Source organism: Typopeltis vanoorti, chromosome 1 (genome assembly GCF_054136105.1).
Source record: "Typopeltis vanoorti isolate ZY-2024b chromosome 1, IOZ_Tvanoo_1.0, whole genome shotgun sequence".
NCBI lineage: Eukaryota > Metazoa > Arthropoda > Arachnida > Uropygi > Thelyphonidae > Typopeltis > Typopeltis vanoorti.
The window spans coordinates 63,435,001-63,459,120 of NC_143549.1; the positions used below are offsets into that span (position 1 = coordinate 63,435,001).

The following is a 24,120-nucleotide window of genomic DNA, read 5'->3' on the forward strand; positions in this document are numbered from 1 at the left end:
CGGAATTGTCTATTGTTCAGAATCAGAATTGATTTAATGAGTAGAACTAGTAATGGGAATCCTGCTTGATGTAATTTTAAAATTAATCAATAATGCTAAATTCTATCAAATGCTTGAGTTATGTGTAGGAAGACTGCACCGAGTGTTGGCGCCATTCGTAACCTTGAGTGATGTATTCAACGACTCTGTAGATTTCAAGTGTTGTAGAGTGATGTTTGCTAAATCCGAATTGCTCATCTTGTATGACGGGGTTGTTATCTGCTGCCTCTTGAATCCGTGTGAGTATAGCGCGTTCGACTATCTTACCTACACAAGATAGGAGACTAATCGGTCTATAGTTCTCCTGAACTGTAGACCTGTGTATTTTTTCCAGGTTTTTGGAATTAGGAAGACATCTGCGAGTTTCCATCATCCTATGGCTAAAGTACTGCCCAGGTGGCCATTATTAATGGCCACCAGATGCATAATACCTTTACATGGGAGTAGTTTGAGTGCCTTGTTTGTGATTCCTCCGGATCCGGAGCCTTTTTGTTATTTAGTTTTCTTAAGATTTGATATATCTCTGTTGGCAGTATGGATTTATTGTTGGATGGGAGTGTGGGGTTCTGAGTTATTTTACGCACTTGTGCGTGGATTTTTTTTTATGAAGTTTATACTGTTGTGTCTGTCTTTCATCCAATAAAAAATTCTGTAAAAAAGAAAGAACTGCAATATATAACTTCTTCCTTTCTATCTAATGGTTATAAGAATTGCTTCATTAAAAGAACTTTGAGTAGTTTTAATATGTCTTCCTCTTCAAACACAGAGGAAATAACGCGCATTACTATCCCTTATGTACAAGGCATCAGTGAACGTATAGCAAAAGTTTTAAAACCACTGAATATTTTTGTTGCCTTTCGACCGTTTAGAAAAATCTCCACCTTTCTCACTTCTCCTAAGGACAAGCTTCCACATCTTAATCATCCAGGTGTCTACCAGATTCCGTGATCTTGTGGATTATCTTATTTCGGACAGACGGGAAGATCTGCCTCTATTCGGCTAGAAGAACACCAATCTTATATTGAATACTTTAAACCTGGACTTTCTGAACATGCCATCTTCACTAGACACAGAGTTCATTGGAGAAAGACAAGAGTTCTTCACAAAAGTCAGTTTCTCATGGAACGCCTTTATAAAGAAACATGTGAAACTCTACTTCATTCTCCTAACTGAAACAGATCCGACGGCTTACGTCTATCCCCTTTATGGGAGATAGTACTTTACAAATCAGCTAATCTTTCCTAACTTTTTATTGTATTAATTTTTTTTTAGGAAAGTTTTTGACCTTTTTAGTTATCTTACACCAGATACTTAGGTGGCGCTCTTTGGAATTGTCAGAATTTTGAGCTTAATGTACTGAAGATGCCTGTGACACACAGGCGAAAATTATACTATTAAATAATCTTTTTACGTGAGTTTTTTCTGTTATTTATTTTGTATCGATTCAAAAGTTAGTTCTTTTTAGTCTCAGCGAAATATTCGTAAACTTCAATTTATCAAACACTTAACAAGCATCATAATATCTATCAGAGGATTAAAATAGTTCTTAAAAGGCTCAGTCTGGCATTTACATATACATTGTGAGATAACACATTCAAACGCGAACTAATTCTTCAATGAAGTTTCTCACATTAGTTTCACAAGGAAATGTTTTATAATATCACTCATTCAAGCTTGATTAGCTGGCTCCAGCAACACAAAATTTGACCAAGTTCTCCGATCATCATAGCTTGCACATTATGGAAAACTCCTACAACACTTCTAGGCACTCGATAATCTTCCACTACAGGCAACACAAAACTTATGGTATTCCTGAGTTCAATAACTTATTTGTTAAGACTGGAAAATGTATTTTCTTGCTCGTAATAACTTGTCTTACGATAAATCTCGATCATATTATTATCCTTTCACTCGGGTAAATTGCTTTACAAGATGACAGGAAACTATAAATAAATATGAGTTCGAAGTAAGATCCATTAAAATCGGAGCAAGTTTCCAAATCTTTATTATGTCGTATGATTCCAGGTTAGATCACATCTCACGACTTCCTACACTCTCTCTCTCTCTCAATTTTCCCTCTCTGTTTCTTCCTATATTACCTCTCTCCTTCCTTTTTCCCGCCCAAACCACAAAATTATCACGTGATCGTTGTACAGTTCTCAATGCTAAGGCACGCGCTACCACGAAATAACTTACTTTTCTGACAGCAGCCAATCAAATCACATTAGCAGAGTCCGTTAGAAATACTTTCACTTTCCGTAACAACAAATAAAATGCATATATTACAGTTAGCTTAGGATACATTTACAACTTATATTAATAATTTATACAAGATAAAATAACTAAAAAAATTAAATATTATTTCAATGAACAAATAACAGTAAGTTTGCTCCTAAATAAATTGTAATTTATTTAGGAGCAAACTTAGCTCAGGAAATGCAATTCATGTTAAATCATGAATGAAGTATTAATAAATCATAAAATTCTTCATTCACAAATTAACAGTACCTACCTATATTGTCATAATTGGAGCTACATTGTCTTTCCAAGCTGTCTGCAAATGCTTCTGCTGTTTCTTCATCATTGGGCTATTCCACATTCACCTTGGATTGGAGGAAGAGTGTTATATTTTGAGTGAAGCGATACCATAATTTTCTACAAAGATTAATCTTCCGTGTTTAGGTGTTGTATCTTGTTGTTCCAGGCGGTGATCCTTCAAAGCATACCAACCTGGTTCGTTGCTCTGTTGATTGCTTTATCTACGGGATCCATTGTTCTTTGTTATTGTCTACATAACCTGCTTTTTTCTTGGATAAGAAGTTTTATGTCCTCTGGGAAACCATTTGACTGTGTACGGGTGGTTATATTTGTTACCTATGATATTGCTGTTAATATTTGCTTTTCAAAGGATGTCACTGCCTTTTCTTCTTCAGGAGATGTAATATGTGGTACTAGGCCAAGATTTTCTTGAAGATCTGAGGGAAATTGATTCTAGTTAATAGTTGTGGTGGTATTTTCAGTTAACTCTTGTATGGTACCTAGTTGCAATATGATGGGGTTGTGGTCAGAACTCAAGTCGTTAATTGCTTGTATTTGGTAGCTGTGCGCCATGTTTTTTAATATAACTATATTGAGTACATCAGGACGGCCGGTTGCTCCGTAGTGTGTGTTGGTTCTATTTGTCCTATTACTGTTATTTTTCGTGAAGTAGTATAAGAGTTGAGTATTCTTCCGTTGATATTTGAGTTTCTGCTGTTCCAGACTGAATGTTTGGCATTAAAACCTCGAGCTATGATTACTGCTCTGCCTGCGTTTAGTATCACATCTAAGTCTGATTCAAGGAGTTTTTATTATTATTATTATTATTATTATTATTATTATTATTATTATTATTATTATTATTATTATATGGGGTTGTATGCTGCGAAGATCGTGATACTGCTTGTGTTTTCCATATGTATTTCTATTCCTGTGGTTTCCATGTGTTCCGTGTGGGGGTTCGGCTATTGTATTATGGTTTATGTTTTTTTTGACAAAAATGGTTGCCTCCTCCGCTTGCATAGGATCTGTCTGTACAGTATGTACTATAATTGTTTATTCTGTTGTTGATTCTTGTTTGTCACTTGGACAGAGATGCGATTCATCTACGAGAACGGTATCTGCTGCAAACTCCTGTAATTCTTGTATTTTGTTGGGAAGTTCGTTGGCATTCCAGCTGACAATCTGTAACGAAGTAGGTTTTCTTTTAGACTTATCCATTAAGGATTTCCAAGAACAGTGACTGTGTGTGTGTGTGTGTGTGTGTGTGTGTGTGTGTGTGTGTGTGTGTGTGTGTGTGTGTGTGTGTGTGTGTGTGTGTGTGTGTGTGTGTGTGTGTGTGTGTGTGTGTGTTAGGATGATATCCTTGGCTTCTTGAGTTGGGTTGGTTTGCCGGAGTTATTATTATTATTATTATTCCTGATACCTCCAAGGAGTCCGAAGACTCATCGCGGGAGGACATCTTCAACTATCTCTACACCTTACCTCTACTACGAATCAACGCCATCTACCGCCCACCTCCAACACCACCACAACTAGTAATTTTTGTCTGTAAATTGCGTGTGTTCTGAAGGGCCGATTTGTATGTATGCGGGATGAAAAACCCGAGTTTCCGGGAGAAAAAACCCTGCTACCTCCGTATGAGATCGGCTAACTCACCATCGATTGAAATCGACCAGATAAAGATTCCTCCCGTCGCGACGAGAATCGAACTTAGGCCTATTCCAATCGAAGGGCGCAGTGTACCATCGTTCTTCCAATTGCGCTACGGAGGCGCTCAGTAAGAAGTTCAGTAAGAGTTCAGTAAGCATTTCTCCTATGCCGCTTGTTGTGTTCTGAAGGATAGATTTGCTGTGAATGGTTTATTCTTGGCTTTGGGTCTTTTAACGTACGTTGGTCTTGCTACTTCAGCGTACGTCCTTCCGTCCGTTGTGGAGATTGTCGCTTGATGGGAGGACGTGCATTCTTGTATGGGTCTGCTGTTTTGGAGTTGTGTCTTCTGGTTTTCAGGAAATACTATGCAGCCCTTGTAGTTTGCGGGGTGTGGGCCTCCTCAGTTTGCACACTTTGCTGGTTGTGTGCGTGGTTTTTGGCATTCAATTATTACATCTTTGCCACCACATTTAACGCATCGATAATCTGCTTTGCAGTAGCATTGTGAGTGGCCAAATTTTTGGCAGCGATGACATTGCGTCGTTATTGATTTGTGTTTTAATGATTCAGTCTTTATGAATAAATCACAGATAGTTTAAAGATCGTAGATGTGTTTCTGGTCTTTGCTAATTTCTACCAATACTAGAGGATATGATGTTTTATCAGCTTTATGCATACGGGACTTTATTAGGTCTGAAGCCTCTGTTTTGGAGGTCTGCTTGAACTTCGTATGTTGTAATTGATTCTCTTATCCCTCTGAGCACAACTTTGAGATTCTTTTCGCTATTGAGTGCAACTGTATGGTAGGGTAGGTTTCTATTATCCAATAATTTGGTTAGTTGTCTGTAATCAGTAGAAGTTTTTGGTTGGATGCGAATTCCTTCTTCTGTATTGGTGGCTTTCTTAAATGATATTTCTAGAGTTCAGAGTGAGGTGACAATTGATGTCCATTGATTTTTGTCTCTTAGGATGACTGTGGGTATTCTTTCTTTTGAATCTGCATTATTATCAGTTTCCATTTCTATTGGTTTGGTTGTTTCTCTGGTAACGGAGATTTTCCTTTTTTTTATTTTTAATGGTTTGGAATTCTTGTGTGTCAGCTGTATCCAATATATGGTGGGCATTGCTTTGGGATATTGCCGCATCCTCAGGATCTAGTGACTGCCCCGAGCTCCGCTGACCGATGTCCAACCGGTCATGCTCTCATGGTATCGGTTTTCTAGACTGTCGTCTGTGACGATTGTTGGGGGGAAACGTGTCATAGAGCTTTACTCTTCCTGGCCAGTTATTATTAAGTACTTCACCTAATCGGATAAATTACCGATATGTCTTCGAAATTTCATTAATCTGTTAGTTTTTCCATCTCTATATATCTATCAATGTCAAGTATCAAAACTTAAAGTTTGATAAGAGGATCCTAGAACCCAAATGTGATATCCCGTTGATCAAATCGATGATCTACCAGCAAATAAAAATCCCGCAGTCACAAAAGGACTGCCAGCAAGACCGAGCGTTAGATGGGAGGGGGAAAACGCGCGAAGTAACGGTGCAAGAGTCGTGATTTTCACTAGGCCTCAGCTAGAGCCTTCTACTTCCATATAATCCCTACATCCACCACTGGTCCTCTTTTCGGGTGGGGCCTACACAGCCATTAACTTTATGCAGAGGGGTAGAAAGTAGAAATTCGAGCTGGGATGGAGCCGGTGCAATGCGAAAAACACGAAACGCCACTAAAATCAGACGCAATTATCTAGCAGAAAGAAGTGAAGACGTCTACTGCCATTCACACAATCATAATTCTTGCATTCATGACTCAATATCGCACATCTAACAATGAAGAAATCAGACGTTATATATCTCTTCCCTGAATTGACACCTCAAATAATAATAAGCTAACGCCTTTTATTTTCTTATAGGGAGTAGGCGAGGCCTTTACACACTATCTAGCTTTTGCAGACTGAGTGGGCAGTTCAATCTCCACCAGAAGCCAATCAGAGATAGCTGGCCCATGTCCATCGCTAATTATAGGTGGCCACTGATGAAGAGAACGGCAAACAAGTGATGCACAACTTGATACTGAATTTATAAAACAGCTCCATTTATTATTTTATATTTTTAATCTGAAGAAATTCCTTGTAATTATTGAAGAAAGTAGTCTTGTTTACTTAAATATCATCATTATGAGGGTCAACAGCATCATCGTATTCTGAACGTAGTTCAAGGGAATGAATTATATATCATCGGAGGGTGATATTAGTATTCTGTATATCCCTTTAGAGATTTCGCATACTATGAGAGAATGACAACAAAAGTTTAAATTACTACTAACTTCCTATCGCCAATTTTTCGCCAAATTAGTCAATTGACTGTCAGGACTCCATCTTGTCATATAGAACACTTATATCTTGGTTATCCTGTGGATATACAGTATTATTATTATTATTATTATTATTATTATTACCTGACACCTTCAAGGAGTAAATACTAACAGCGTCAAATTCCTTCCTAATAACGTTTCTTCGGTTCTGCCATTAATGCCATTTGTCTGCTCCTTAGTTTTTCTCAGAACTCTCATATCTGAGAAATCAACTACTTTATTTCTAAATCCAGCTCTTAGATCCATAAGTTAAAATTGATATAAACACTGTCCGGTATACAGCTAGTTTGAGCTAATTTCTCTGTTATTCAATGTAAATTTATTCAGTTGATTTCTTACCATACAGGCTGCAATGATTCTCTTGTTTATTTCCATATTTAATTTGCCATCTTCACTCAAAGTTTACCTAAATACCTGTTGGTGTCCCATTCAGGATATAGCTGATTTTTTTAATGATGTCCTGCCTATTTTCATAGCCTTAGTTTTTTTATTGTTGATTTTCATGCCAAGTTTGCTACAGTGGTTATTCAATTTAGTTAAGAAATCCTGCAGACTTAAATTGAAATTTATTTATAAGTAACATCATCTGCCTAAAGTAATGAGTTGAGTTCAATATCTCCAATTTTGATATCAGGTTTAATACCACTTTCCTTCATAATGCAATCCATGTAGATGATGAATAACATTACACATAAAGTGCATCTTATTTCATACCTGTTTTAACATCAAATCATTTGTACCTTCTGTACTTCCTCCCAGTTCTAAATGCTGACTTACAACTAGATATAATATTCTGTGTATACCATTCACTATAGCGTTTTGGAAAGCTTTTCTCTTTGCTACGTGTTTTATGCCTTTTTTTTAGATCTTCAAAACTTAAATATCAATCCTTGTTGAATTCCTATATTTTCTGAGCTCTCTGTATTAAAGTGAAAAATCTGATTATGAGGATTATCAGAAATATGACGAAAACAAAGTGATTATGCTAAATAATCATTTTATTTTCTAAGTTGGTACATCTGTCATAAGCATCCATGTGAAATTGCAAGTCATTCTATCAAGTGGTTTGTTTTATACAGCTGTGTGAAGCAAAAGTGTTGTCTGTATCCCTTGAAATGGATAACATTGAGTATCGTGCGGTTATAAAATTCTTTGTAAAAGGTTTAATGCCAAAAGAAATTCATTCGAAGTTCATAACCGTTTATGGGCACTCTTCTCCTTTGTTTTCGACAATTAAGAAATGGACTGCCGAGTTTAAACGTGGCCGTACCAGCCTTGATGATGATCCACGTGAAGGACGTTCAAAAAGTGTCACAACACCAGAAATCATTGATCAAGTGCACGATATTTTATTTGATGACCGACGAGTCAAAGTGTATGAAATTGCTGAGACTGTAGGCATTCCAAAAGAATGTGTAAGATATATTTTGCATGAAGAATTGCAAATGATAAAGCTTTGCGCAAGATATTTTTGATCTGTGCAAGATTGCGCAGATCAAAAAAAACGCACGCGCATGAAAATCTTTGAATAGTGCTTGGAGCATTTTAACAAGAATAAAACTGATTTTGTGTGTCAATTTATTACTACGAATAAGACTTGGATTAACCATTACACACTAGAATCCAAACAGCAGTCAAAACAGTGGACAGAAGGCGGTTATTCATGACAAAATCGGTTCCATCAGCAGGAAAGGTCATGGCATAGGTGTTTTGGGATGCTGAATAATCATTTTGTTTATTAATTACGTTGAAAAGGGTAAAACAATAACCGAGGAATATTATTCCGATCTTTTAACCAAACTAGACGAAAAAATTCGTGGGAAAAGACCCGGTTTGCGAAAGAAAAAAAATCATCTTTCATCAGGACAATAACCTGTCCCCAAAGGTGTTTTGGCAATGGGAAAATTAAGTGATCTGCACTATGGATTGTTGGAACATCCACCCTGTTCCCCAGATTTCGCTCCCTCTGACTTCTTCCTCTTCCTGAAACTAAAAATCCTCTTCGCTGATCAGCATTTTTCTTCGAATCAAGAGGTGATTGCAGCTGTAGAGGGGTATTTTGCAGATCTTACTGAGAACCGCTACAGGGACGGGATAATGGCGCTGGAGCATCTTGGAATGAATGCATTAGTCTTAAGGGAGATTCCGTTGAAAAATAAAAATAATTTTGAAATTATAATTCGTTTTTTCATTGTTATGCCGAGAACTTTTCAGATCACCCTCGCGTATATATTAGGTAAACTCGCAATGGTACAAAAGTGTGTGTGTGTGTGTGTGTGTGTGTGTGTGCGTGCGTGCGTGCGTGCGTGCGTGTGTGTGTGTGTGTGTGTGTGTGTGTGTGTGTGTGTGTGTGTGTGTGTGTGTGTGTGTGTGTGTGTGTGTGTGTGTGTGTGTGTGGTTGAAGAGCGGGTATGCTCTTCAAACGACAGAATGCAGGCTACAAAGTGGGTATGTATGTTTCAGGTGGGAGATGAATATCATCGCCTGGTGTGGCGGGACAACTTCCCCTGTGTTAGAGGCCTCAAGTCGCTAGTAAAGGTTCCATGTTTGGTCTCTAGAGCAGGGTATTTAGACTATAAAAATAAATTGGAAATTCAGAAAAAATAAATAAAACTTTACAAAATAGGCAAAAACATCCTTACCCCCACCTATGGCACAAATGTACTATAGGTTTGCAAATAACCTTTCATTGGTGTGAACAACATGAGAAAAGTTTTAAGGCTCCACCTGAATAAATTTAATTTCGTAACTAAAAAGGGAAGATAAGCCGAAATATGTGTAGACGAAAGATGGTTTGTTGATTTTCTTCACTTAATTATTTTTTTATTATAATAATAGAAAACACTAACCATAGTCATGTATAATATCCATGCATAGTAAATGGATGTCCCGGCTTTGGAATCAATTTATAGAAATAAAAAAATACAAATCAGACAACAGGCATGCATAAAGAATACAAAAACAACTTCAATGTTATACACAAAATACTATTAATAATAATATCCAATGCGCTAACGCTTTTTTCCCTATGGGAATAGACGAAGCGGTTTTAGCCTTATCTAACTTTTAGCATTTAGTCCTTGGATAGTCAGAGATTGCCCAAATGGTCACTGACTTTAAACGGCTTCCAGCGAAGATAATATGGCAGACAACTGTCACCATTCTCGTGGTCCTCACTGTTTTAGAACCAACACTATTTCAGACAATAATTTATTGTCTGAAATATACATATATATATATTTTTTTTCAGACATATATAAATAATGGAGTTGAACTCTAATGGGATTTGATGGGATTGAGCATGTTTAACTAGGGAATAACTATCTATTTGTGCTGTCTTTTCTGACATGACACGAAACTTCTTCGTTTAACTCTAAATTTAATTCTAAATTTGACTCTAAATTACAAACTGAGCATGTACCATCTTCTTTCAGTGAACCTTCTGTTACTAAAATTTATATTGTTTTACTGCAGGGTACATGGTTCATACGAGGCCTTAGAAGGAGGACAAGCAATGGATGCCCTAGTAGATCTAACTAGCGGACTGTCTGAACGATATGAACTGGAAAATAGTCCTCCCCATTTGTTCAATTTTCTACTGAAGGCATCAAGAAATGGTTCCTTCATTACATGCTCTAGAAAGGTATTATTACGTTTCTTAAAAATAAGAAATAAATTTCTATGAAGAAATATTATTTATTAATAGAAATAATACTTTCGATTACTATTAAATACATTTTATAAATTAATCACATGTGAATAAAAATAAGGATTCTCGCTACAAATATAAATAACGAATAATATATTAAAAAGCATTTGCTGTGCACAAAAAGTCAGTTTGAAACCTTTACTATGTACCCAGTGCACTAAGCATTGTCATTTCTTTCCAGAATTAATAATATTTATTAAGATTCTGTACTATTATTAAATATATCTTATTACTCTAATTCTATAGTAATTATTAATTGTTTCAGTAAATAAAATAATTAAATGAAATGCTGTGCATAATGAACAATGACATTTTGATCCTTTATACCAGGGGTGTCAAACTGGTGGCCTGCGGGCCTCGTGCGGCCACCAAAGCAATTTCGTGTGACCCCCGACGCCTCAAGGAAAGATTAAAAAAAAAGGATGGTTGCTTTTTATAATAAAACAGAAATACCATATTTACTCGAATATAACTCGCCCTCGCATATGACTCAAATCCCTGTACCCTGATTTTACTTTATGAAAAAAGAAATTAAAAAGTTTTACATGTACTGTACATCGCACATGAAAATAAAGTTTAACCACCTTCACGTCGGGATGATAACTCGCTCCCCGTGGTAAACAGCACGCCTTCCCCACCTGCGATTAGAGACAACTTTTATAAAAATGGCACTAACTAATGAATCACGTGTCCTCTCCCACATTAATCATGCTGTTTAGACTTAAGCAAAACCATATGTTTCACCAGCAAACACAGTATCTAACTAAAATCTATTGTTTTTAGTTAGATGTGTGTGAGTGCTCCACTAACTCAAACACAAAGCTGCAATAAAATTCGTAAACGTGTTAAAAGTAAGACATATAGAGTGAATGTTGTTATGACAGTTTCAGATATTATGGAATTTGGTTGAAGAAACTTAGCGTTTCAGCTCAAAAATATCTGCTTGACTTTGTGTTTTGGTAATGCGATCTTTTGTTAATACCGCACCAATCATACCACATCTTCATAGCTGTTCTGTCTCTATTGGCCTACCATTGCTGTCTATTTCACGTTCTGCTTTCACTTCTCAGACATTCGTGAAGGGTGTTCATTACGTATCTAAAATCTTGTAAATTACTTTTAATTTTTACTTGGAATAATGAGAAAGAAGATGATTCTATTTGGATAGATGACTTTGGCAATGCACACAAGGAAGCCACTCTTGAGGCAGGAAGTAACTATAGCGAAGAGGAGATTCTTGGTAAGTCATCCATGTTTTCATTTTTCATTTTTCCCCCCTGAAAACTTTAGTTTCTAAAAATCCCCGCATATATCTCGCACCATGATTTTTTTAGCTTCAATTTTTGGGGAAAAAAGTGCGAATTATATTCGAGTAAATACGGTATCGATTTATTCGTTTTCATATGCCATTTATAGTTTCAATATAGATCCAACGACCTGCTATAATATAATTGCAGTAATAAAAATTTATATCGCAATTTCAATGTTAGATCCGATCCTAATCAATTGTATGATCCGATCCTAATCAACAATGAAAGCATAAACTATATTTATGCTTTCATTGTTAATTTATAGCACGCTGCTGGTAGCGTACTGAAAGAGTTGAATTCTATTGGCTACTAGCTGTTCACGTGACGCGCAGCATACGCACTCATAGGAATCCAGCTATTAGTTTATAATTGCCTGCTACAGTCAATCAGTGATCTTTGAAGTCAGTGCGCAAACACGATTCAACGACAACCTAGCAGTGAGAGAATCCCTTTTATTATTATTTTTTATTTTTATTTGCAATAATATCGTGCACCGGTCTACAGTTTTGTGCGTTTTTATTCAAACGTTTTTATAAAAATTGTTAATGATATTAATAATATATTTATTCACCGAGGCATTGTCGCTTTCCAAGCCAACAAGAAAAAGAAAAATTGCTGATAAGAGGAGAAAATTTAAAAAAAAAGGGAATTAAATTACTTCTGCACTGAAACAAAGGACAAAATTATGTGCATTATTTGAAACAATTAGTGTCGCCAAAGAATATAATATAAAAAGGCAATACGATAAAATTCACAAAGAAGAATATTCACGCTTTGAGGGTAAACTGAGAGAAGAAAAATTAAGAAGTATGAAGAATTCACTTCAAAGTCAACAACAAGTATTTTCAAAAATTATAAAAGATATAGTTCGCCCACCGTTTCCAGGTCCCTGCTTCGCGTCTTTCCAAGAATAGTCGATTCATGCTGAAGGGGAGAAAAAAATGAAGGACGTCCGAATTGGTCGCCAACACGTGAAATCACGTGCTTTATAGGTAAAATTTTCCAACTGTTATACAAGCAACATAGTTAACTACAATAATCATAAAAGAGAAGTTAATTTTCCGACCGGTAATAATAAGCAACTCATCCCACTATACGGACTGATTACCCTATTATCGGAATGGATTCTTCTTTTTCTGAGATGCGCAGAAGTGTCGAGAGACCTCAAATCGGTGGGCGAACTATAATGCATCAGCAGTGAGAGCCAGTTACGAAATCAGCTATTTATTGGCGAAACATTCCAAACCATTTAGTGACGGTTCCTTGGTTAAGGAATGTACAGTATGATAAAAGCAGCCGAAAACGTATGTCCCAAAAATGTGCAAGTATTTCGCGATATTTCTTTGTCCAGAAATACTGTGATGGAAAGAATAACCGAAATGGCAGATAATCTGCTTGACCAGTTGCAAGAAATATCCGCAAACGTACAGTGCTTTTTAATTGCACTTGACGAAAGTTTCGATATTCACCACGTGGCTCAAGTTGCTTTGTTTCTTCGGGCTTGCGACGACAATATGAATATTACTGAAGAGTTCTTGGAAATGATTCCCATCCATGGAATCACTACAGGGGAAGACATTTTTGACGCCGTGTGGGGCATTTTTGAAAAATATCAACGTCCTCTGAACAGGCTCGTAGCAGTGACAACCGATGGTGCTCCAGCAATGACAGGCAAAAATAAAGGTTTTGTGTCAAGACTTGCAGCAAAGTTAAAGGAAATGTATCTAGACATTCCAAAACTGCAATCTTTCCTCTGCATTATTCATCAGCAGGTCCTGTGCTCCAAAGTGTTGGAAATGAGCAGCGTACTCAAGCCTGTGACAAATACTGTAAACTTCATCCGATCCAGAGGAGGCCTCAGTCACCGCCAGTTTGCACAATTTCTAAAAGACTTGGAGAGTGAATTTGAAGGGCTACCCTATTATACAGAGATTCGTTGGTTATCTTGTCATAAAGTCCTAAAAATCATTTTTTTTTTTTTAATTTTAGAGGAGATCAAATTGTTCCTAGAAATGAAAAATCATGATGTTACATTTCTTAATGATCAGACATGGGTACAAGATCTGGCATTCTTAGCTAATATTACAGGTCATTTGAATGATTTAAATATCAAACTTCAGGGAAAAGATCACTTAATAACACACATGTATGATGCACTGGCAAATTTTAGATGTAAGTTAGTTTTGTTTCAAAATCATTGAAAAGAGAATATTCTAAATTACTTTCCTATGTGTGAACAATCGAACAATAAGAATCAAAGTTTTACCTTTTCTCAATATTGTCCCCAAACTAGAAAAGATAAAAGAAGAATTTGATTAGGCGATTTAAAGAGTTCAAGGAGCAACAAGAAGCTTTTTCGCTTTTCACGGATCCTTTTTCCTTTAATTTCGGAAAAGCTCCTATTTGTATTCAAATGGAACTTATTGATTTCCAAAACGATTCCATTCTAATGGCGAAATACCACGAAATTGGTGTACTAAATATATACAGTTATTTAGGTCAAAAATTTTCGCGGTCTAATTTGAGTTTGACACTCCTGCTCTATACATTCAACAGAAAATCAAGGGTCATTTTCTAAAGTTATTTGTACCAGCAAAAATTCTATTTGCATGAAACGTTGGATGCTTGTATAGATTTTTGGTAAAGCTTACACTTCCAAAATACTAGACAACTAAGAAACGAGTGCAGGTTCGATTCTAGTAACCGACTAGAGGATCCTTTTTTTTTCTAGTCTTAATTTCAACTGGCTCACAAGTCATTTCCTTTTTTGCACAGACAATTAGATAGTTTTTTCCTTCAGAAACTTGGATTTTTAACTCTGCAACTCAAAAAATGGGCCATCAAATCCACACCGGTTTAGGTGCAGGAGATGGCAAAGTTGGTATAATCTAAAACATCAGTGCCTGACAATGGAAATCGGCCGCTTACTGTGTTCCAAAAGTTCATTAGTTCCTTCTCCTTCCTTTTATTGGAATAAAAAGAGTGAATAAAAAGATCAAGCATTTATATTTATTTTGTATTTGTTTATTTTTTAAAAATATATTTACGAAGAGACATTGAGACTAGCAGCCACGGATATCACTTTTAAACATAACACTTTCAGGAAGAAGATTACCTCAGAAAACTGCCGCATCTCTTCGTGCTAAATTCTAATATGTATGTGTATATAGATTATTTCAAAATAGTGTGAGTCCCACAGTCGATTCTTTGAGCCGCGGAGTTTAAGTCCGGATGTTTCCTGAAGGAAAGCCTGCTTACCTGTGTCAGAGTTAGAGTAACTCGAGAACCGCGGAGGAAAGGGTCCTCTGAATGGTGACTAGATTCGAACAACTTATATCTTTCTTTTCTTTCAAGTTCTAGAGAGCTGCATAGGTATATAAGCGAAAAGTAATGCAAAATTTTCCTATAACTCGAGTGCCAGATTCTCGATTTTAAACCATTGTTAGGATTATGAATTTCTCTTGAAATAGTTAATTTAAATTCCACTAATGTTGATTTAATTATCATCTGAAATTTAAAGAAACAAACAAATAGTATTTATTATAATACAGCTATATTGCCTGCTTCAGTTTAGGAGTGCCCCTGTTTAAATGTCATTGGCTATTTACTCATGGGTTCTTAGGGCATTATGAGTGTAGATGTACTAAAAAGTATATGTAGCTTAAGGAATAGAAATTGCACATACCTTTTTCTGGGTGTTGTGGCTTTTCCTCTGTCTGCGATGTCGAGAACTGCAGAGTGTGTGTGTGTGGTGTGTGTGTGTGGGGGGGGGGTAGGCAGTTTGGTAGAATAAGTTAGAAAAACCCGGGTTTTTTTCGTAATATATGGAAACATATACTTTTATATAGGGTGGGGAAAAAAGTGAAAGGGTTAATTTTTTAAAATAAGGAGGGGGAAGGGGAAAGGTGGTTGACGGGGTGTGGACCGTTTCGACTATTCGTGGTCATCATCGGAACATATTGGGAAAGTGGAAGCTATGTCAGGTCGGGTGGGTGCTTCAGAGGTGTTTGTGTTGTCACCTATTGATCGGGATTGTGACCTCAATTTAATGTTGTGAAGCTTCCAAACCTCGGAGATTATGTAGGGCCTGTGTACGTTGATCGAGTTCGCGTCACACTTTATAGCTATTGTTTCCGATATTCTGAGCATTGTTTCATTGTCTTGTCTGTCTATTATGATGGCCTTGTCTATCTGCGGGGTGTGTTTTTGTTCAAGGGCGTGAACAGCTATTTCCGTTTTTCCTGTGCTTTGTATACGATTTTTCTTTTTAATGTTGCGTTTTTTAGTGTTTAAATGTTCTGGAATAGGGATGTTACAGTCACGGAAGTGTTCTTGTAGTCTTGCCCATAAAGACCTGATGGTGGAACCTGTGTAGGTGATGTCACAGTCTTTTTGGCAGGGAAATTTATAGACTACATTGTGCTGTTCAAATATATCTTTTTGTGTGTGAGGTTTGGTGGATTTTAGGAGGTTAGCCAGTTTTTGGCTTGTGGTGAATACCAGTTTGTAGTCAGTATGTTTGTTGTATAGCTGTATTATAATAGTTTATAATGAGGAGTAACATGGGAGTTTTCCCAGAAATAATATACAAACAAATAGTAAATTGTACAATAATAGCAACTGTTGTGCCTTTCATTAACTATGAACTTTATCAACTAATCAATGAAATAAAACTGGAAGTAAAATTAAAACCAAAATTGCTTGAAAGGTAGAATGAATCACAAAGCATTCATAAACTATCTTAATTACTTCCAGTATATACTGACAGCCGTGAACCATACCACTGGTACTTGCTGACGTGCTTGTTATTTTTAAAACTTTATTGTCTGTAGGGCGACTGGAGGATATCGCACATTGCTGACTCGAATGGTTTAGTTTCTGGACATGCTTATACTATTTCAGGAGTAGAACAGGTAATTATCTTCATTTAGTTCAGATTTTTATGAGTTTTATTTTTTATTTATTGTCAAGGAAATAAATGGAATTATCATTTATTTATTATTTACTATTTATTATTCGTGACACCTCCAAGGAGTCCGAAGACTCATCGCGGGAGGACACCTCCTATACAACTGTTTCCACCATTACACCCAATACCAATCATCTACCGTCCACCACCAACACAACTAGTATTTTTTTGTCTGTAATTGCATGTGTTCATTTTTAACCATACAAAACCACGATGAGTCTTTTGACTCCATGGAGGCCTGAATAATAATAATAACCGATCACAGACTCTGCTAATAAAACTACATTAGCAATCGGCAAATTGCTATAATCTTTTCTCTCAAGATAAAAACTAATTCAATTTAAATTATTATTATTATTATTATTGTAATTATTTGTAAATCTGTTTTAAATTATTTTAAAAAGAAATTATTATTTCTTTATTTTTATATTTTATAAATCGGTTTTAAATTACTGTATTTCTTATCGGCGCATTTTTATCAATTTCTTTTATAATTTGGTATCTGGCTAAATTACCAACTTGATTTCCTTCTAACATTGGCCATGAATTATCGACGGTTCACTTTGCTTATCATTTTAAAATCAAATCAGCGTCTAGAAGCAAAGATCGAAGGAGAAGCGAAGGTGGCGAGTTGGCAAAATTAGCTGGCAGTTCTACGTCACTTCATGAAGTATTAAAATTCTATGGATTTCTAGAAACCATCGGGTAATTAACCTTGATTATTAATCAGATTATTCTGACTTGGTTTTGCAAGTTACGTCAAGATGATCTATTCTAGCTGCCGCTGAAGAAGTATTAGTAGTAGTTACTTGGAATTAATGGGCTCACACTGTTGTAAACTTGTATATGAATAGTAAGAAACGGAGCTTTTTAAATTAGTCGTTGGACAATACACTAGAAATAAACAAAATCGACTAGTTTCCCAAGCACATATCTGGCTGCTTCATTAGTATTTTTTGATAGGACAAATGAAAAAAGAAGTTTAAAAATTAGACTTGTAGTATTTATTACTGTCACTACATTACCACCAGATGGTGGATTGTGCTTATGTTTGTATCTCTCCACCGTCAAACTTTATAACTGTTCTTATTTTCTAATTGTAGGTCGAGTTGAATTCCGGCGATGAAGCTTCTCTTCTTAGGATACGAAATCCATGGGGCAACAATGTAGAATGGAATGGCGCATGGAATGATGGGTAAGGATGGTTTCCTAGCTAACACTGCAAGTATCAGGAAAAAAAGAAAAAAATACTAGGATACGTAACTACTTAAACATAAAGAACACACTGGGAATAAGTAAAATATGCTCTTCTTTGGAGGAACGGGGGGTGGATTTCATACTCTGTGCTCCTTTTGTTTACTAACAATATTCGTTTTTTGTTATACATATATGTATCAATCGTACATACACATGAGAGGTGAGAACTCTATAACACATAAATGCACAGGATGAACGAACGTGTGCATTTATCGCAGCAACAATGGATACACAATCAACTTAGCGAAAAATCACGATCTCAAATATGTTCATAAATAGAGGATCCTGTGGATGTGGCGTTTGCTCTCAGAGCACTAAACCCTCAGAAGAAGAGCGTTATATTTTCGATTTTAGTTCCTGATTGGAAGAACCTTTCCTAGTCCATTTTTCAGCCGGTTCCCGAGTTTGTCAATTTTTGGAATTGGCAAGTAGGGTCAATTTCTTTTCTTCCGGGAACTCGGGTTTTTATCTCTGTTTCTGAATTAATTCAATCCAATTCATACAATAATATATACCCATCAGAGTTTAGGACCACGAGATAGTGGCAGTTGTCTGCCATACTTTTTCCTATGAAATCATTGACAATCTTAGGCTCAGTTAACAGTGAACTGAGGGTGAAGACCGGCTATCTTCCATTCTTTTACAGATTACGGCTGAAGGAGCTCCTCCTACTACATTTGGAATAAACAGTGTTAGAGATTTTATTTATTTTTACCGTAACTAGAGAAACTAACATAGATCTCTACTGTGATGTTGAGAGTTATGCTACCAAGTTGGCCAGTAGGCTACGTGAAAACTAAGTACCGAGGGCATTTTCTCGGTCATTTCATACTCGAAATAACCAAGTCATTTGAAGAGATCATGATAATGTACTTGTTCACTTGCAGTAATCCCACCACTGAATGGAATATATAAATGTTTTCTGCTTTCTAGAAATGACAAGCAGTGAATGAACTACCAAATAAGTCTGGAAGTTGGGCTAGTTCAGAAGAATTTGTTGTGCGTGGAAAGGATGGGCTACATATGCTTAATATCACAACAGTGGATTCTCGTCGCCTGACAGCAAGAAAAGAAAACATTTTGTATTGGTTGGAATTAGAGAAACAACCAAGGTTATGGGCAGTATATTTTATCTTTCTTGTTTGTGTTCTGCTACAGGGTAATCTTGAAATTTTGGAAGAAAACCTCTGCACCTCCATATGGCACTAACTCATCTTTAACTGAACAACTTTTAAAAAAAAAGTTCCTCATCTCCTAGATAGTGTTCGAATGCACGTATTTCTAATCGAAGGAAACATGTCACATGGAGGTTCCGAAGATCACAAATATCATTGCTGCCAGCTCCCAAGCGGACATTTGAACTATTGACACAGGGAAGGCAACGCTTTTGCATTAAATGAGAATCCGATTGAAAGCCAAACATTAAAGCAAGCAACGAAGAGTGCCGTAAGTGGCTAGAAAAACAAACAAGAACAAGACCCAAGTAAAGTGAAAGCGATGCCATCTAAACCTCTGAGGAATTTTTCTTTGACATGCAAGACAAGACAGTATTAATAAAAGTAATGAATAACAGTAAATATGACTTAAACTGAATGGAAAATACACCACACATTGTGTTTTGTAATAATAATGGAGAATCTACTGTGGTAATTGCTCTAATGCACTGACCCAAATCCCAGTGACTTTTACCTCTTTCGTAAAATGAGATGACTATTTTAAGATAAACAGGCTTTGTCATCTAAGCTCGACATCCTAACTTTTAGAGGCTGGTCCTTTTGTATATTTTGAAACACCACCCTGCAGCTACAATTTATCGCTTGTCATATATGTGAGCATTGCTCCAAATTGCTGGTGATTATTCAATCAAATGAATGTAAGGAAATAAACTAATATACCAACTTTAATAATAATAAGTAGTTTTCTGCTATAATAATAAATAAACTAATAGTTTTCTGCTCAAGGTTTATGACTGTCTAGGTGGAAAAAAATTTCACCTGCACAAACTGTTTTACGTATAGTTTTTGTGATGAATTTCAGCAACCTAGTATTCATATATGAAGAAAAGGTGCGATCCATGTTATTTATTTGTAATTAAACTTTTCACATGAAATTAAATTTAGTAGGTCTGTAAATGAAATAGATAATAGTGTTGTTCTGATTTGAAATATAAAAATGCTAGTGTCTAAAGTGGCAAGTGAAATTTAATATTTCAAAGTGTACGATATTGAATATAGACAAATAACCCCTCCATTAAACATAAGTTGCAAGACACTGAATTTGATACGATTAATAAAGATCTTGGCATAATAGGGCCATCAAACATGAAATTTGATATGTATTTCTAGAAAACGTAAAAATCTCCTATGTAATTTTAATTTCCATAATGATTTACTAAAGTTTTCATCTGTATAAGAAGAATTAATTCTGTTCCAAACTTTGGTATACTGCTGTTGAAATATTGCATACAAGTAACAAGGGGTCCATGGGTCCATTAGGGAAGTATATTATTGTGACTAAAAGGGGGAATAGCGAGTGTAGTATTTGAAAATGAGGACACTTATGATGAAGAGCTAAAGATTTCTGGGGTGTTATTATTAGAAACAAGTAATTTTGAGATATGGTATAGATGTCCATGCTGATGATTAAACTGGACGACAAATAGCTATAAAGGGTTTTTTAAAAATAATTACAAGTGGCAGATGTATGTAGAAGAGACTAGGTTTTTACAAAGATGCAGCAGAATAGTAACAGTAAATAGAATTTACTATTTATAATGGGAACACTCACTGGCTTCACAAGAGCCTCCTTTTGCAGAAACAGGCCACATCACGGGAAGGCGGGATTGATTTGACAGGGAGAGGATGAAACTGCGAATCCCTGCCTATTAGTGTCCCACACGATTTGATTATTTTCCAAAAAGAAGCAAATCGATTTGAGAGACGGAAACACAGAAAACGAAAACCAAATCACTTCATAGCAGTAGACGTCTAGGAACTGTCATAATTAATAAGGTGGCTCGAAGTCTATTGGGAACCTGGCTAATGATTTTCATACACATGAATTAAAGTAATTGGTTAGAAATAAATATCTTGATAGGAAATTATCTGAAAGGATCATAACTCTCGCTGAAAATAATGAGCATGTTGCACATGGTTTTGTGGCCAAACCGTCAGGGATGTTTGTCCAATATTCAGTTTTTTTTTTTTTTGCTTTACCCACTAACAAATAAGAACTAAATCCTAAGATAATGTCCTTGTTCTTCATATTATTATCAATCACACCTGTGTTACTATAATTGTGCTTGTGTAGCCTTGCGACGTTTATCGTATCATAATGCTAGCTCGTCATAAATTGAACTCTAGTTGAAGTGATTGATTTGGCCTACTCGCTTGGAGAATAGAAAGGCGTTAGCCAGGGGTCGCCAAACTTCTTTGACCGTCGACCCCTTCAAGAGTTTCTTGACTTTTTATCGATCCCCTCTATTTAACTATTACGTAATCATAATAGGACAAGCAAAAAAGACGTTTATGTGAGTTTTTAGATTGTTTATTTTATAGTTACAGTATTTATTGTATGTATAATATAGTATATATTATTATATTGGCTTAACGTCAAAGGGATACTTTTGACGTCCTTCTTAATATTACATATTTGATAGGAGGGTTAAATAATATATAAAATATAAAATTTTAGTAAATTCATCCGTTTATTGGTAAATACGTCATTTTGGCCTACTTGATTGGCCTCCGTAACTATTTTCATGAGCTTGCTCCATCTTACAGGTCCTATTCTCACTGTTCCCACGATTCACTCTTAATTGCGTCGTTGTCATTCAGGATGGAGGTAATCCAAGTTAACTAAATTAAATATTACCCGTACAATGATGTCTTATATTTTTTTCTATCGCCCCACAATTGACCCCTGAGCCCGAATCTACCCCTAACAATGCTATATCCCTGGGGGTCGATATCGACCACTTTGGCGACCACTGCGTTAGACGATTTATTTTAATGTTACTATAACTAATTTTATGAGATGATACGATGAATTAAGCAAATGTCTGAGTTATAGATTTTGAGAATAAATCAAAATAAACTGAGAATCGGTGAAATCATCTGTTTGACCTTAGAATTTGAACTTGGACAATCATACGAATATATTCTATGATCGTGTTTTCTTCTTTATAATATTTCATCATCATCACGCTTTATTATTTAATATTATGTCATTATGTCATCTTCCTTATACCCTCTTTTACCTTGCATCAGACCTCACTCCGTTTACAGGATAAGGTGGTCCAGCCTTATGCCCCGGTGTATCCTATGGCCTGTAGTGTTGAGTTCTCAAGGCCAGTTTGCCTGCTTTGCGGAATGAAAAACCCAGAATAAACTGGGGAAAAAACCCTGCTGTCCACGCCTAAGACTGGCTAACTTGGCTATGGCTGAGGAAGATCCTTCAGCTCCTCAAGTCACCGACGGGAATCGAACCTAGGACACTCCTTCCCCAGGCATATGGTTGCGAAGCGCACAGCCACTAGGCTAACCGCGCGGACTATTTAATATTATTTAATATTAAATTTTTTAAATAAATATAATAATATAATAAATATAATAATATTAAAACATAATAAAAATAAATAAATATTTAAAATTATTAAATATTATTTAATTAAGTAATTAATTTTTATTTATTTATTTTTATATCAGGTTTAGAGTTTAGTTAGTATGACAAACATATGACACACAGAATATGAATGTTTGCAGGAGGCATGACTTTCTGTTATGTTAGGCTACAATTAATTTGAATAAATAAATAAATAAATAAAAGGTGTTATATAGAATTTATTTACATTTTTGCATTTAATTTGCACGCTTATTGAACTAGTTTTTTGGCCATATTAAAGTTAATATGAAACTTTAGGCATCTACGTAATTAAAGGTTTTCATGTAATATTCTTAGTGACAACATATGGAACGAAGTGGATTCGGCTACTAAAGAAGATATCGATTGGAAGAAAAAAGGAGATGGGGAGTTCTGGATGAGTTTTGATGATTTCTGCCAGGAATTTGAGGAAGTTACGATCTGTACCTTGGGACCCGATTTCAATGGAAATGGGGTCGCCGATGAAGTTGGCCAGGTAAGATAAAAGTGAATTACAATTAAACGCTGGCGTTTTTTTTTTTTTTTCTTATTTTAGGCGTCAAGCTAAGTTACATATTCAGTGAAATAACTGTTGTTCTCATAGATGAAAAGCATAACTGGACGCTGGATACCTAATGAAAGTTGTGGTGGTTCCAGAAATAATCTTGTACTCTTTGCCACAAATCCTCAGTTCTTGTTTACAGTTTTCGGTCCATGTAAGTACCAATTACACTGTTATTCTATTTTGTAGTGCAACATGTGATTGTTACCACAAACTTTAAACGTTGATCAACTGCCAATCGACTAACTTGTTCTGTTATAGATATTTACTTTATTTTGTTTCAGACGAAATGGCAAAGTTTTCCCTTATGGGTAACTTTATGTAAGGTTTTAAAAATAAAACAGTGCCTTTCTTTGATAATTTTTGTGTCTATTCAGATCAGCCCATCAAAATCATTTCTATTTTTATACTCACATTTTGTTAATTATAAGAAAGAAACATCGATCGTGATTATTTATCCTGGAAAGCATACTAAGCTATGAATAAGCTGAACTGGCTCTCAAAATTCTTGAAACAACGACTCGCTCTAGCCCTTGCGAGCCGGGTTCAGCACATTACTAGTAGTTCGAAACGACCCGGTCGATTCGAACTACTGTATTTGAATTTAAACTTTTAATGCAAATTGTTCGAGCAAATCTATTGAAATGCGACTGTGCCGTCATCTGAACACATTCTAACGGAGGTTAGTCGATACATGCTAAGAAATTTTAAAACTTCCTTTAGATTATTTAGTTATTAAATAATTGATTGAAGAATAAACTTTTACTTATCTGTGCCAATATGGCTACAAAGAGATAAAAGCTAAAGAGGAAACAAAAAAGGTAATAAAAGTTTTTAAAAGTGCCACGTACTCCTAAAACTCTTTCTTGTATTGTAGTAGGCGTACCTTACTTTAGGAAACACTGTATTAGATGAAGAAAGTCATTCATTACCTATTCTACTCAAAATCCCAGTTCACTGTCAAAAGCTTGGTTTTCCAAGGCAACGGGATCGAAGAAAAAAATCAGAATATCACAAGTGACATGAAACCAAAACTTCAGCTTTAAACAGCCTACAATGCAGCAT

General features: G+C 35.8%; 1 protein-coding gene across 1 annotated transcript in view; it reads left to right on the plus strand.

The window, feature by feature from the left end:
• Positions 1-24,120, plus strand: part of LOC150110035 (calpain clp-1-like) — a 106,500-nt gene that overhangs the window by 52,330 nt on the left and 30,050 nt on the right. The window contains exons 5-9 of the mRNA XM_090400915.1: positions 10,082-10,250; positions 16,459-16,539; positions 17,699-17,790; positions 22,812-22,989; positions 23,098-23,209. Of these exons, the coding sequence (XP_090257041.1) occupies positions 10,082-10,250; positions 16,459-16,539; positions 17,699-17,790; positions 22,812-22,989; positions 23,098-23,209 (632 nt within the window). The remainder of the gene's footprint in view (positions 1-10,081; positions 10,251-16,458; positions 16,540-17,698; positions 17,791-22,811; positions 22,990-23,097; positions 23,210-24,120) is intronic.